The sequence below is a fragment of the Pempheris klunzingeri genome, chromosome 10 (assembly GCF_042242105.1).
Source record: "Pempheris klunzingeri isolate RE-2024b chromosome 10, fPemKlu1.hap1, whole genome shotgun sequence".
In the NCBI taxonomy this organism is placed as follows: Eukaryota; Metazoa; Chordata; class Actinopteri; order Acropomatiformes; family Pempheridae; genus Pempheris; species Pempheris klunzingeri.
The window spans coordinates 20,960,013-20,974,777 of record NC_092021.1 but is presented as its reverse complement, the minus strand read 5'-3'; the positions used below and the strand labels follow the sequence as shown (position 1 = coordinate 20,974,777).

Below are 14,765 nucleotides of genomic sequence, written 5' to 3'. Positions count from 1 at the left end.
GAGCCCAATGAAAATTAAATGTCAAAAATATTTCCCCTTTAAAAAAAAACTATCATGGGAAAAATATCTTCCTCATTAAATTTTCATGGGAAACTGTTTGTTTGAATGAATGGTAACCCGCAGCGCCATGATCGGATTATCTATCGGCCTTAATCTTGATATGCACAGTCCTCATCTGGGCTCTGGGAGGAAGAAATTATAATCCATCAGGAAACCACACGAGCCAGAGATGATTGTAACTGTAACACATCATTGGTATCTATGTTTTCCTTGAGCAGAGAGGACAAAGGTTGCAGTGTAAGAAGCAGTGAGTGCTGTAAACATGCAGTATATTTCAATATGTACAGACAGCTTTCCTACGGGAGAGCACATGAGCTCTAATCACATTATAAGATAAGATAAGCTTGCACACATATCATCCCTTATGTGTACATTACAGACAATAAATCCTTGAATGGGGGAATTAGAAAAAATCATACCCCAGACTGTTCAATCAGTGTGGCCTGTTAACATGACGCATGTGGCTGTTTGCATGTAATCCAGATGTCACCGTCTGGGTTTGTATTCTGTTGGAAGAGATAAAGATTTGTGTGATGATTGAGCCTCATCAGAGTAGCTGTGCAGCCGCAGACCCAAACGCAAAAATTTGAATGCAAAGATTGGTTTCCCACTACCTGCTGCCCTCCCTCTCGCTGATTGTAGCCCACTGGCCTAGATAGTGCTCCCATCTCTGAATACTATCCTGTGGGAATGAGCAAAAAGTTGGATTCACTGGATTCACACAAGGATGATTTTATTGATTTTTAAAACATGTATGGGAGTTATTTTTGTCTCTTTTATCAGTTTATCAGTCCCTTTTTATTCATTTTTTAAAATTTAAGCTCTTTTAAAAAACAATAAATGACTTTATAAGACAGTGTACAGTGGAGATATAGAGAAACATGCAACAAAGGTCCCTTCGCTGGAATCAAAACAGTGATGTTGTATGATCGTCAGTTGTATGATAAACACGTCAGCCACTAGGCCCCCAGGACACCCTACTGGAAAGAGTGTTTGATGAAAATGAGCAACTACGTGTCCACATATTGGATACAAAAGCCAACTTGATGTGCTGGGTGACTTCTAAATATACAATCCATGCATTTATAAAATGTATTGTATTATAATGTATTTATAAAAATACACACATCTCTCTACAACTTTATTTTAATTCCGACGTCTGGTGCATCTAAACTAGGATAGCCTAGGATGTAGGTATTTGCAGGTTGGTGTTTTTTTTTCTTAACTTAATTTTTAACTTTCTTAGACACACATTCACACACATACACACACACACACATAGACTCCCCTCCAGTGGTGTAAGCTACCCAGTGTAATGTGTAAACAGTTCTATGAGCCGTAATTCCTGCGTGCCTGTCCTCTTTCCAACTGGAGCTTTATTTTTTTTTCCCTCTACTCTCATTTCTGGGCCTAAAATCAGGTTAGCGTTTTATAAGGAGCTTAGCGCAGAGGGCCACAGTGTGCCACTAATGTAATAGAGTATCTCTCTCTCTCTCTCTCTCTCTCTCGCTCTCTCTCTCTCATTCTCTTCTGTCCTCTTTTCTCTTTGTACATTTGCTTACCCTGTCATGGAGTGTCCTTTCTCTCTCTCTCTCCTTCTCTTTCTCCTTGCCTGTTTTTCACTCTCCTTCCACTTCCCTCTGCATGTCCCTCCATCCGCAGATGTGGACGGCACAAGCCTGAGGTTTAAACATTAGGACATTAGTGACACAGCTGAGACAACGCAGTGTTGAAAGCAGGACAAAGAGGAGAAAGAGAAGCAGGTGCAAGGGGCCGGTATTCGACACTGGGTAAGTTAATTCATTTTTGCACTGTACGCTGTGAGAAAGGGTTTGTTTTAACACAATGTGAAATACTGAGGAGGAGGAGGACTTTCCCTGTAAATGTCACATGAATTTTGTGCTGCAGTACCTGGAGTGGGAAGTTTGTGATTAAGCTGTTGTTGTGGATTATGGTGCTGTGAAATCTTACAAGGATCCATCTGCAATGTCAATAATCCTCGGGATTATCCTGTTTCTGTTGGGGCTATAGCTTGGCTCATTGGATGACAAAACTCTGAGGTATGGCCTGATTCATGAGCACTTCAAATTTGTTCAGGGCTGTGGTGGTAAATCCACTGAAATCTATTTGTAGAGCAAGAGGTCCAAATGTTAATGTTAATCTAACATGAAATAGCATATAACCTTTGGAGTGTCCTTGGTTATCGTTACACTTATATCCTTCTCAATAAGGTGTGCTTGTATTGTCAGAAGAGGCTGGGTGATATGACAGGTGCTGTATGGACTTTGCATGTTTAACTTGACACATCTTGTCTTATCAGGCACCCAAGCAGCAAAGGATCATGGAACATTTCCTAGACTACACAGAGAAAACTATGTGATTTACAGAAAACTGTATGAATATTTAAAGCAGCAAACACTAGCAACAGTGCAGTGTACAAAATAAAGTAGAATAAAGGAAACAAGCACCCTGCACTGAATCATCCAGTAACACATCAACCCGATCCGGATGTTTGCTGGTCAAGTGTTGCATAAGTAAAGCTGCCTGAGAGCAAGATTTTAGCTTGTGCTTTGTTCGCAAAACATGATACTTTATCCAGGCTGCACTCATTTGTGACGGCATATTTATGTAACCTCCTACTAGTGTGCAACATTATATTAGAAATCCAAATACTTGCTCTGTAACCTACATGATAAGGTTGTTCTACATGATAAGGTGACATTGCATTTATTGTGTTTCTACAGTATATGATCTTCTAGTAAAAGTTTCTTTGTTTCTTTGTGTTGATCATAAAGACAGACTTTTCTCAGCACACCCCACCTAGCTACAGTAGAGCGTTGTGCCCTTCCCGATAAAGCCAATAAACCTTTGAACCTCAAGTCCAGTGTCACATCTCCAGGTGATCACATGAGTTCATGAAGTACATCTCTGTGTCTGCCACAGAACAGACAACAACACACCACGGGCGTAATCACACTACGTTAGACGATCTCCGGCATGTGACAACAGCGTCTGAAAACTGTGCGCCTGGGTCTTTGTTGTGACAATTGCTTGTCATTATTGGAGCCTTTCTTTGCACACTGTTCTATCGTCTGTTCTGCACTTCTTTCAGAGGTCACTCCAATGGAGACTTTCTCTAGAGATACAGAAGAAAGCACTGAGGACATTCCAGGTGAGATTATCTGTTATGCAGTTTCACATAAGAGGGTTATGGTGAGGAGAAAGCATGTTTTTGACAAAAAGCAATCAAAATAAAGGACTTGACACATGGACAACACATGCTGACATACACCTGATGCAACAATTAGAAAAGATCAGAGCACATAGATGGTCTAGAGGGGAGATTATGTGAGGCCTGTGCGGGTGTGTGTGTGCGAGCTGCTGTGACCTGGATCCGTTTCCATCTCAATCTCTGTTAGGACGTAAAAAGTCCAAGCTCAAGTCTCTGAAAACTCGTCTCTTTGGGAGGAGTAAGAGAGCAGGTGGAGAAGAAAACGCCAAACTCAGCCAGTCAGCCAGTGACATCGCGGCAGGAGAGGGACTTGGATCAGATGAAGATTTGGTGTGAGTGTCCATGTGATAGTAAATTGTGTGTAAATGTTTGCTTTACAGCTCCATTTCTGTTCTGATATTTGGTCTCTGCTGTCACCCCTCTACTCTGCCCTCCCTCCTACTACCACAGATGCTCCCAGGGGATGATGGGATCACGGGCATTGTCCCATGACAGCATCTTTCTGGCCGATCAGGTCCTGACAGACGTTGAACCGGCCAGGGTCTTATCCCAGGAAAATGTTCACAGCAAGATTAAAGCTCTGCAGGTATGGCCTTTCATTTTGGGCATTTTGTTGAGACGTGGGCCTTTACCGATGTAGTTCTTTTGAAAACACCTGTACTCTGGTATCATAGATGAAGCTTCAGCAGCAGAAGTTTCATCTGGGGCCGCCACCTCTGGTTCTGCCAATCAGGCGACCAGAGGATCTGGAAAGCCACTCCGAGGATGACGGTCTTCCCAGTAGCCCGTCTGAGATCACAGGAGGAGAGGTCACAACCCAGGGAGTCCTCAGCAAGGTGATTTATTATCCCACTGAAGTGATACATGGTCAGTTATCTGCTTATTTGATCAATTCAAGTTCAATTTAGTAGTATTTGAGGGCTCAGTTTGAGAATTTCCTCCTGAGTGGATTTAGTTCCAAGATGCAAAGCCTCAATACATTTGCTTGACTTTTCACCAACTATCTTGGTTCATATCCATCCAAATGCCACAGTGTCAATAAGAGCTATAGCCTCTTTAGTTTATGAGGGACAGGAAGTGAAGAAGGGGAACAAGTAGCCTCCTCTCAGTGTTCATCAAAATTGATATAAACATCTTATTTATGTCTGCTTAGCAGTGCAGTAGGTGCAATACTATGAATGTGTGTTTCTTTGTGTTCATTTCTGTTCTTCATGTCTGTAATTAAGTCCAACCCCAACACTCTGCAAGGGGGGAATTCTTCTAAATTGTGGAGATTTTGACAATCCCAACTTCTTACGGGTTCAAGTCTAACATTAGGATTTACTTTAGTTTAAGGTAATGGTGAAGGATAAGGCTGGTGATAATCTTCATTTTTCTCATTGCCCCAAGAAAGCTCATTTATCCCTACTTAAGGTGTAAATCTCGAAAAAATAGTTCACAAATACAGTTTTTTTTTCTTTTTCCTTTCTATCTTTTTTTTTTTTTTTTTTTTTTTAAGGAACAGTAATCCCTAAACAGCTAGGCCCTGCAGTTTTGGCAAAATTTACTTAATAGTGAATATTTGTTGGGTACAGATTACTGTCCACTAGTGAGTACTCTCGGCTCAGACCATGTATGTTGGATTGGAATCCAATCCAGTGGAATAAACTATCAGATTTTGGGTACACAGGAAATGTTATTAGGATCCATTCATTGTTGGTTTTAACACTTTCAGGGAATTTGTTTACTCTGAGAAAAGTGTCTTCATGATCAGCTTGTATATGCAATGTTATATTATGATTTTTCTTTCTTTTCAGACCACATCCCTGCCATTGTCTCGTCCTCTCTCACCCATTCCAAAACCTGCACCTACCAAATCTGTGCCCCCAACTCCATCCTATCCTTTGCCTCTTTCTGCCCCCTCTAATTCTTCTATTGTTGAGGCCCCACTGGACTTCAGCTCTCCAGCCCAGTTCACCCCCTGCCTGGATACATCTGCTGCACGTCACCGGATGTCTGTCAAGCCCAGAAACCAGAGGGCTAGCTCCAAGAAGAGACTCTCTGCAGTGAGTGAACCTTACGTGTTGTTTGTGGGGACAAACACACACAACACACCTCATGCACTTCCCTTACCTTCTTTCTGTCTCCTTTTTCACAGGTTGAATCTTGGTCTCATTTACACACACTAAACAACATCGACCACCAGGAGTTTGTAAGAGAAGAAGAGCAGTGGCTCAGTACTCAAGAGGAGGTGGCATTGGAAACAGAACAAGAAGAAGCCATCATTCCTATTACATCTCAGCATCTTCGTTTGAAATCCACAGAGGTGGCACCAATCACATCAGAGGCAGCATCCAAAGCACCCGGCTTAACGCATTCCCAACAGGACAAAGCTCTTCCTGAGAAAGTGCCCTCTGTACCCTCCCAGGTGCTTAGAGTTAAGCCTCACAGACCAGCGGATGCAATGTCCAGTGAACGGCCGCACTCCTCCTTTATACAATCAGAAGTGAAGGACAAAAGGGAGGATGGGTTTGAGATACAAGTCATGTCCCATGACAAGAAAAATACTCTAAACAAGGCTGGAGTGACCAACCAGCTCAACGCTACTTTTGGCTCTGTGGTAGCATCGAGGTCTTCCTCTGTTCACCAGCAGGTTCAAGGTGAGACCGAAAGCACACGTGAAATAAAGAGACCCGCCTCAGGATCCTTCCATTTCCCCATCACCACTGCCAAAAAACAAGATGGAGAAAGACCCCGATCAGGCAGTTTTGTGGGAGTGCTTGAACAGACTGAAGCCAGGCCGAAGACAATGTCGGGAACAGAGGACAAACCTTTTTCAAGCATGAGGGAAAAGGAAGAACTGAGAGACTTACAGCCAAGAGGGGGATCCTTTACTATGGGAAGACTCAGACAAGAGGGAGCTATACATAAAAGCTCAGTTCTACCATGGGAAAGGAGAGACAGCCTCAAAAAGGTGGAATCAGTAATGCCATCTAAAAATGTAACCACAGACACAGGCTCTGTCGAGGTGGAGGAGGTGGAGAGTGGCCAAGAGGTGGTGGAAGAGGCCGAGGAAGCTCAGGAGGTTGAGCAGGAACAAGGAAAGACAGCGTTTGGTATTAAACTGCGTTCTACATCTCAGTCAATGAGATTTTGGACGGACGCCTCTTCTAACCATAACTCAAAGCCACCAGTGTGTGAGGAGCAATGCGACAAACAAAAAGGACAGGAAATAAATGATAATGGCAGCTACGCGTCTAAAAAACTGTTTACTGGAGACCCCCAACTGGCAGGTGAGTCTCGGAGAAATCATATTAATTTCACCACATAGATATTTAATCTCAAGTGCACTTTTGAATTAAAAAAAAATCTACTCCACACTGAGTGTGCTGCTATCTTTTTTAGGGTTAAACATTACAGAGATGCACACTGTAATTTTCAAAGTAAATAATCACTCTAGAGTGATAAGATTTTTACTGATTACAAGGGACCTTTGTACCTATTCAAATACCAATCAGGTCAACTTTAACCTTGCTGGTATGTATAACTGAATTGTGTGACTCTTTAAATCCAACCCCATCTGGCCTCTCCCTTCCAGTTAAGCAAACCTTGCCATCGACCGACGATCCACACATCATGCAAACAGAAGTCCAGACAGCCTCCTCGAACCACAAAGAAGTTGAAACTGCCCACGCACCGTCTCAGCAGCCCCAGCCTGCCCCGCAAACGGCCTCATCTGAGATGTCCTGGATGACCTTGGCGATGGAAAAGACCAGAAGCCTCCAACAGCTTTTTACCAGCAGGTTTCCCAGAGATTTTACAGGCGTGCAGACAGCGGCTCGACCAAAAGCACAAGCGCAGACGACGAATATTCCAGAGACACTGACTGGGGCACAAATGCACACACATACTGTAACACAACAAGGTACAACACCAGTAGAAGCTGCAAATCAAGCATCAAGTAATGCAGTCAAAGCAGAAACAATACAAGGTAGAAGTCAAGCACAGCCTGTCAAACCATCACTAGTGGCAGTGCAACAGAAGATATCGACAACATCTCCTGTTCAGTCAAATATCTCAAGAGAACCACAAACATCAAAGCAAATCAATGAACCTCAGTCACACCCAAATACAACTCAATCTGTCTCACAGTCTGCATCTCATCCAGCCGTACAGACCAACCCTCTAACAGCCCAGTCGCCCTTGCAATCCTCTACACAAACAAGGACCTCATCTCAGTGTTCACAAGGGAGTGTCACGCAGTCTAACCTTTCCTCCGGCCAGCAACAACCTCCCTGGACCAATCGCAGTCTTCACCCGGCCAGCCAGCTCAAATCCACAACTTCAGTTTCTACCACCTCACCACCTACAGGAAGAGGGGAGAAAGAAGCCACCGTGCAGGAAAAAGAGGGTGCATCACTGTCAGGAAGACGCACGGCGAGAGTAACAGTAAGCGAGAAGGCTGCTTTTTTGGAGAAACGGGCAGAATGGACCACTCTGCCTGGAACCAAGGAGGTTTGTGGTACTTCTTAGCAACTGTCTTTCATACTGTGTATGATTGCAAATCAATGAAAGATTAAGGCTGCAGTATGCTATGTTGTTCTCATTGTCAACAAATCCCATGAAAGGTCAAAAACCAAGAGTGCATTAGAATGTCTCTCAATACGGTCTTCCCTTCCCTGTCTAACGCACTAGCATCAAGTTCATTTGTTCCTTCTGAGGATGTATCGAGCCACCAATATTATTTCATGCCTTAAAAGGGCTCAGCTGACGACTGTAGCTTGTAACAAATGTGACTCAAACAGAAGTAAATAGTGCATTTGTGGAGGGTTGTTTTCAGTCACAGACTTAATGCTCTAGGGTGTTGTGTTTGTGGTTAACTCAAAATAAAATATAGTGCCTATGTTCATCCAAATGGAGGAATATGACAGCCAGGACAACGTTGTTGCTCACTGATGTGTTTTTAATACTTTTTGCCCAACAATGGAGGTCTATGGAGCTACATCAGGATTTGGCCAGAGAAGTTCTTGTTAGTAGGTTTGGTCTTTTCAAGGGATTTGATGACAACTAAAGAAATGTAGAATATTAACAGATACAATTTATCTTTAGACTGACAATGTTTATGAGCAGATGATCCAACTCAGTCTTTCACAGGTGGAGTTGAAGAAAGCTCAAACAGAAGGTGAATCCCCTGCCTCGGCCAAAACAACGCCTCTAAGCAGAGATGCAAAATTAGAGGGAAGACAAGGACTAAAACCTGCGGGTGTGTTCAAACACATTAATTACAACTGTGACCGAAGAAATACTACATTTGCATTTCCATGTGCAGCAACATGACAATGTTTTTTCTTTCAGAGTCGAGCCCCACCAAAGTTCCAGAGAGGCCTGGAGATGACAAATGGTTGAGGAAAAACGCGGCGTCATCTTCATTGCCCTCGTCGTCACCTACAATGCCGTCAGCGCTGCAGTCCATTTCTGACAGCGGCCAGCCATCCTGGATGGAACTGGCGAAAAGAAAGTCAATGGCATGGAGTGATAAGTCCATGGACTGAGAGAGAAAACAGCCCTGCTGATAAATTGTTCAGCTGAACTTTAGTTGGGCCCGTCAGAAAGGTGTTGATTCAACCCTGTTGAGTTTATATATTGAATTTTTTTATAAAGTGTTCATGTTATATTGAGAGGAGGACAGGTAGAGAAAGACAGAAAGTTCATTATAATCCCTCTCTACCATAAGCACTTCAACATGTGTGATTCAGCATGTCACTGCTGTTAACAGCTCATGTTAAATAATAAAATTTCTAATGTTACATTTTTTTTTTGCCTTATTTCAAGATGGCTAAGAAGATGTTAAACAGATCAATAAAAAAACAAAGTAACTGGCTTCATATTCCCCTAACAACATAAAAATGTTTTTATTTTTTTAACAATTTTTTTAGGAGGCAATAAACAGTGGCTGTGGTATGAGACCAAAAGTCCTAATATAACTGCAGCATTTCTTCAAGTTGAAGAAGTTGAGAGTACATAAAACTGATGTGCTGCGAGGACGTCTGGAGTCCCAGCTGTTCCCCATGCGTTAAACTTAATGGGACGTCTTCATGCTCAATAATTTGGCATACATCAAGAGGTGGAGACTGTCCCGACCTGTACATCATCACAGTGAAAAAACGAGCGTGAGGCCACTGGTCATCTTGGCTGAAACTGTAAACGCTCCTTAAGTGGTTGTGTACACTGCATACGTATTAAATGCATGTTCCCCATACTTAATTGGTTGGGTGCATAATCACACAAAAACACCATGTTAATGACCTAAAACCTGTTGAAGCACTTGGTCCACTGCTGCAACTACATGCTTGGAAAATAAAAGTCCTGTATGTTAATGTCTCAGCTGGTCAAGTTGGAGATAATTTTACTACTTTACATACTGCTGGATAGTTTATTCCAGTGCTGCCAAGTGATCCCCTACAATAAATTATAACATGGGGCCCCTTGTCATGGGTCTGATGGAAAGACATACGTTTGAGCAAATTATGTAATATGTATTTTATTTTCCCTTTAGTCTGTTTGTAACCCCTCAGATTTATTTTTTAGCTTGTTGGCAGGTCTTGACCCTCAGGTTAGTAAACGCTGCTTAAACTAGCAATCCATGAACTCATCATAAATTATGTATGTAAAAATCTTAATCTGCAGAAAACTGCAACCATAGATGTAAAATAAATGCAGTGGATAGAAAACAACAACATTTCTCTATAAAATCTAGTAAAGACATAAAATATTAAGTATCCTACTCATACTTATAAGGATACTTATATAATACTTATAATATAAGGAAGTTATCCTATTGCTCTGATCATAAAAGTGTCTCCGGGTTGTCGGTGGGGGGCGCTGTTTGATTGCTCTGTTATGAAACGTCCTCGTGTTACGAAATTGTAAACAAGAGTGCGTGAAGACAGCCATTGTGTAGCTCAATGACATGAGGGCCCGATACTTTCCCCTGGCAGTGTTGGCCGGTGTGCTGTGCCTGTGCCAGAGCTACACCCTGAGGAGCTCCGTGTCCTGGGTGGTCTCCTCCAACGATGTGGTGGAGGAAGCGGACCTGTCGGAGGAGGTCGCCCCGGCGTTGCTGGTGGACGGTGCGGGGCTGTGGAAGCAGGCTTACCCGTCCTCCAACGTCCTCGGAGACAGCGTGGAGAGCCCCGGAGAGCTGGGGAAGCCAGAAAGCGACAATGTGGCGCAGCTCTCCTCCTCTCGCCTGTTTTCCTACCGGCTGGAGAAGGTGAAGAAGTCCTCCGGCAGCAACCCGCCTCCCCCGCACCAGGAGACGGCCAGGACGGCCAGATACATCGCTCATTACAGTGACTGGGGACATCTAGCCACCATTTCAACCCAAGACAAGGTAACACACACTGGGGCAGGTGGGGGATGCTCCTGATTCAGAGGGTTTCTGTGGACTGGGACATCCTAACCACTGTACGGACACAGTCACTTCATTATAGCATTTAAGATAAGGCCCAGTGGTGGAAAGCAACTAACCCAAGAGCATTTTCTAGTACTGTTGGTGCAATTTTAAGTCACTTGCAGTTTACTTGAGTGTTTCCACTTAATGCAGTGTAATACTAACCCCACACTAAATTTCAGAATGAGCTTTTTGTATGTGAACGCATACAAGGAACTTTGACTTTTGGCTCTAGTGTACTCACACATGATCAGGGAAAAAGGGAGAGGAGAACAACAAAGCTGAAGAAAGTAAACACACATTTAACCTGAGCAAAGAAATAAACATTCATAAATATCTATTTAAATATAGATGTAAAAAACTATGACAGGGTGTGACGACGACAGTAGTGCAATGATACAAAGGTGCAAAGGTGAAAGTTTACCTTACCTTGTACTTTAAAACAGACTTGTGAAAATATAATGGAGAATTATTGTAGATTTATAGCCCTGCACACCCATTCTGGTGTTTTCAGTTATTTTTGTAATGTTTTAGTTATTGGCTGAAGCTGTGCAAAGCTATGCTGGTCATCAGGAAGTGTGGTTTTAAAGTTTGAACAGCAAACCTAAAAAGAAAGACCGGAAAGTTTTATTTAGTTGCACATGGGAATAACTTGTGTGCATAAATTATCTTGTGCATAAATTTGACTATTTCTTGTCTTGTATTTATGTCTTTCAAGTCCCTCAGGGATCTATAATTTAACACCTTGCGGGACCAATCTGCATAATGAGTGCTTTCGATTTGTTAAGTGCACTCTGCTGGCAATATTTCTGTACTTTTACTCAAATGGGATTTCAAATGCAGGGCTTTTATTTGAAGCAGAGTATTTTCATACTGTGGTGTTGCTTCTTTTACTTAAGTAAACCTGAGTGACCCATTGTGTTTCTAAAATGTTTCTGATTTGTATTTTCACATTTTATTGTCTTTATTTTCAGATTTCCCTAAATATTCTGATGGGGAAATACAAAATTCTTTATTTAACCCTTATCTATTTAGTTGACCAAAAATATTCAAATTTAAATGCTCCAGTGTCAGTTCACCAAAACTGAGGATGACCTCAGTGTTAGGTACGGCCTGGTAACCACCAACCAATCTCTGTAACACTGTTTAAGGACGTTTTTCAAAATTATATAATATTAATTCATTTAACTGAACACACTGATGTCATGTCAACTTCAGATTTAGTAATATAACACCATCAGGTCTTTATTCTCTCATTTCTGGCCAGTGTTTAAAGAAATAACAACATTCATGATCATAACTCCTGTGTTATGGGTTTCATTTCATAGCTTTAACTGACTTTTGCAGTTTGGTATATTTGCGTGAATGCAAAATCTTTCAGTTTGTTAATGCAATTGAAAAAGATGCACATCAATTTAGACCCTTTTTCTCTGTTAGAGTACGTCTTTGGTAATATCCTACTTTTTACACAGATCAAAGGTCTCCCCTTTGGGAACATCTTCTCAGTCAGTGATGGGCCGCTGGACAACAGCACAGGAGTTATCTATTTTTATGTGACTCCAATGGACAACACTGTAGCAGACCTGAAGAGTAATCCCTATGCCTCTCTCACATTCTCAGAGGCTGAGGGAGATTTCTGCAGGTAAGCCCCAACTTTTCGTGCACTCCCCTGAGCTCATGACCACATTAATCTGATTAAACGGTCCCAAAGCAAAGAATTAACTGCTGGACCCCCGTTAACCCCCAGTTATTCCCACACTGTTGACAATATGTACAGTTTGTCTCTGCTGAAATACTATCTGAGCCTGAAGTTTGCTATGTGGTAATTTGACACAACAAAAATCACTGGCTGAATAACAAAACTCAAAACTGTTAGAGCTTCCTGGGCCTTGGGGCATTCACCAGTTCTGCCTAGTTGATGCTACAACCTTGACTGAATCAAATGGCTGCAAGTTACTGAGAAGCTCAGAAAAGCTAGAGCATGTATTTTGTGTGTGTTTGTGTGTGTGTGTGTGTGTGTGTGTGTGTGTGTGTGTGTGTGTGTGCTACAATGGTAACGCAGTCTTCTGTGTTTCAAGACAAATGGTGTATGATCCAGAAGATCCCAGATGTGCTCGACTCACACTAACAGGCAAGATGGTGGAGGTGGCCCCAGAGGAGCTCGTGTTTGCAAAGGAGGCAATGTTCTCAAGGTAACTCAGCTCATGGACATATGTAAGAATACATGTTAACTGGCAATATTTGGCACATGCACCTTCATCTTTTACTCTTGTTTTGTAGGCATCCTGTGATGTCAAAATGGCCAGTGGGACACAAGTGGTTCTTCATGAAGCTGGAGCTGATCCAGGTCTGGCTACAGGACTGGGTCGGAGGCATATCGCTCATTCCACTGGAGGACTACTTTAAAGCTACGCCCTTCTGAGACTATACCTCCCCCTGCATCACGTCAGCCTACAAATACAGATCAGTTGAGCTGTCTACACCTCGAATGTCTCTCTAATTAGGGGCAAGAATTCCCAAAGCAGCAGTGTGCAAAGAACATTTTCCAATACTGTTGCTGTTTTAATTTGTGAAAGTGAATATTCTTCACTTTCTCTCTTTTGCCTCTCAACTTGGCCTGTCTCACAAAATCAGTCAGGCCCAATCAGTCTCCTGTGTTTGATTTGTGAATGTATTTAAAGTCAATAAGCAGGTTAAATGTAATGGCCGCAATCATAACAGCTGCCACTGAAAATGTAACTGAATATATTCTTTATGAACACTGAATACTATATGGGTTTGCATTAAAATATTATTGAAAAGTAAATGAATGTTTCCACATAAAATAATGGTACATGCTTTTTAAATGTATTTGTCAATTTTTGTGTTCATTTAGCATTTAAACCCTCAAAGGGGATTGAGGAATATCAACACTGTTGAGATCTGGTTTTTCATTTTGAGATAAACATGTGAGGGAAGATTTAGAGCCCAAGTTGAGTGTGGTTATTAAAAGGAAAAAAAACCTAGTACCTGGAAATAACTGAGGCAATTAGCCAAGACTGTATGGATGGAGGAAGTGCCTCACCACAAGGTCCATTTAGTAGCTGTTCTGAATCTTCTGGACATCTCCATCATTATCAGATTTTTTTCTGAGCACTTGAAGCAGACCCTCAATTGGCAAATTATCTGTTGATGAAGATCGCAATATGATTGAAATCTCGGCTACAAGATAATTCCTTGAGGCTGGATTATTTTGTGAACTGCTGTTTCCAAAGTCAAGAAAGAATTTGCAATATGCTTTAATACAAATGAAGAAGGATCGTGGCCTGTCTATGGTGTTGTCTGACTTGAAAATGTTTTACAGTGTAATTCTTCCTGCATGCATAGCTCAAAACAGGCAATCTGAACAAATAAGAATGAGTTTTGATCACAGCTTTCCTTCTTCACACTTGTAATGAGAAACAGCCTCTATAAATGACATTTACATGTAAATGTGAAATAATTTCCTATTTTTTAAAGGCAGGTACTGGTTTTGAACCTGTCTGATGGAGCAGATCATGCAAATGTCACTTACATGAATGCAGTTGAGGACATGACCAGTAGATGGCGAGCTTTGTACGTGTTGAGTGAAAAGCAGCAGCTGCTTGATGGAAAACAAGTTGGCCACTATAGATATTTCTGGTAATTTCATTTTACTGCCACCTCGAGAACATTTTCATTTCAGGTATTTCCCCCTGTAGTGAATAGAGAAGTAAATCAAGTCCACACACCAGCTATGTTTTGATGGCAACACATAAAAAAATCTCCAGAACTCCAGCTAATGGTTAATTACAACACAGGTATAATTGTCTTATTTTGAAAGTTAATCCCGGACGACCCATTGAACACAACACTGATAAACTGTTTTAATATCTGAAAGCAGTGTGTAGCCATTAATTCTTATTTGGTTGTGCGTTTACTGAAGTGGACAGCCTCAAAAACTACTCTGTGATAAGTAGCTGACATGTTTGAGTTTTGTTTAGTTTCCCTTGAGGAGCTCATGCTAGTTCTGGAGCTAACTAG

General features: G+C 41.9%; 2 protein-coding genes across 3 annotated transcripts; both read left to right on the top strand.

Annotated features, from left to right (window-relative positions):
- Positions 1-1,584: 1,584 nt before the first annotated feature.
- Positions 1,585-9,078, top strand: cracdla (cracd like a). Of its 2 annotated transcripts, XM_070837603.1 has the most exons (11): positions 1,585-1,850; positions 3,173-3,232; positions 3,480-3,624; positions 3,743-3,878; positions 3,967-4,128; positions 5,089-5,337; positions 5,430-5,777; positions 5,922-6,564; positions 6,870-7,786; positions 8,426-8,534; positions 8,627-9,078. In XM_070837603.1, the coding sequence occupies exons 2-11, from the start codon at positions 3,184-3,186 to the stop codon at positions 8,821-8,823; spliced, it is 2,955 nt and encodes a 984-aa protein (XP_070693704.1). In that variant the 5' UTR covers positions 1,585-1,850; positions 3,173-3,183; the 3' UTR covers positions 8,824-9,078. The 2 variants fall into 2 exon arrangements, with proteins under 2 accessions (XP_070693704.1, XP_070693703.1); XM_070837602.1 differs by having other exon boundaries at positions 1,586-1,850; positions 5,430-6,564.
- Positions 9,079-10,210: 1,132 nt separating this feature from the next.
- creg2 (cellular repressor of E1A-stimulated genes 2) lies at positions 10,211-13,751 on the top strand. The gene is made up of 4 exons (XM_070837991.1): positions 10,211-10,664; positions 12,197-12,366; positions 12,803-12,916; positions 13,005-13,751. The coding sequence occupies exons 1-4, from the start codon at positions 10,242-10,244 to the stop codon at positions 13,144-13,146; spliced, it is 849 nt and encodes a 282-aa protein (XP_070694092.1). The 5' UTR covers positions 10,211-10,241; the 3' UTR covers positions 13,147-13,751.
- The last annotated feature ends 1,014 nt before the right edge of the window (positions 13,752-14,765 follow it).

What these genes read in the sequence shown, in the direction of transcription:
- cracdla (XM_070837602.1), top strand. Translation starts at nt 3,184, where the DNA reads ATGGAGACTTTCTCTAGAGATACAGAAGAAAGCACTGAGGACATTCCA. An exon ending in GGATCAGATGAAGATTTGGT is followed by an intron (nt 3,625 to 3,742) that starts GTGAGTGTCCAT and finishes CTACTACCACAG; the next exon opens with ATGCTCCCAGGGGATGATGG. An exon ending in TGGAGACCCCCAACTGGCAG is followed by an intron (nt 6,565 to 6,869) that starts GTGAGTCTCGGA and finishes TCTCCCTTCCAG; the next exon opens with TTAAGCAAACCTTGCCATCG.
- creg2 (XM_070837991.1), top strand. Translation starts at nt 10,242, where the DNA reads ATGAGGGCCCGATACTTTCCCCTGGCAGTGTTGGCCGGTGTGCTGTGC. An exon ending in GCTGAGGGAGATTTCTGCAG is followed by an intron (nt 12,367 to 12,802) that starts GTAAGCCCCAAC and finishes CTGTGTTTCAAG; the next exon opens with ACAAATGGTGTATGATCCAG. An exon ending in AAGGAGGCAATGTTCTCAAG is followed by an intron (nt 12,917 to 13,004) that starts GTAACTCAGCTC and finishes CTTGTTTTGTAG; the next exon opens with GCATCCTGTGATGTCAAAAT.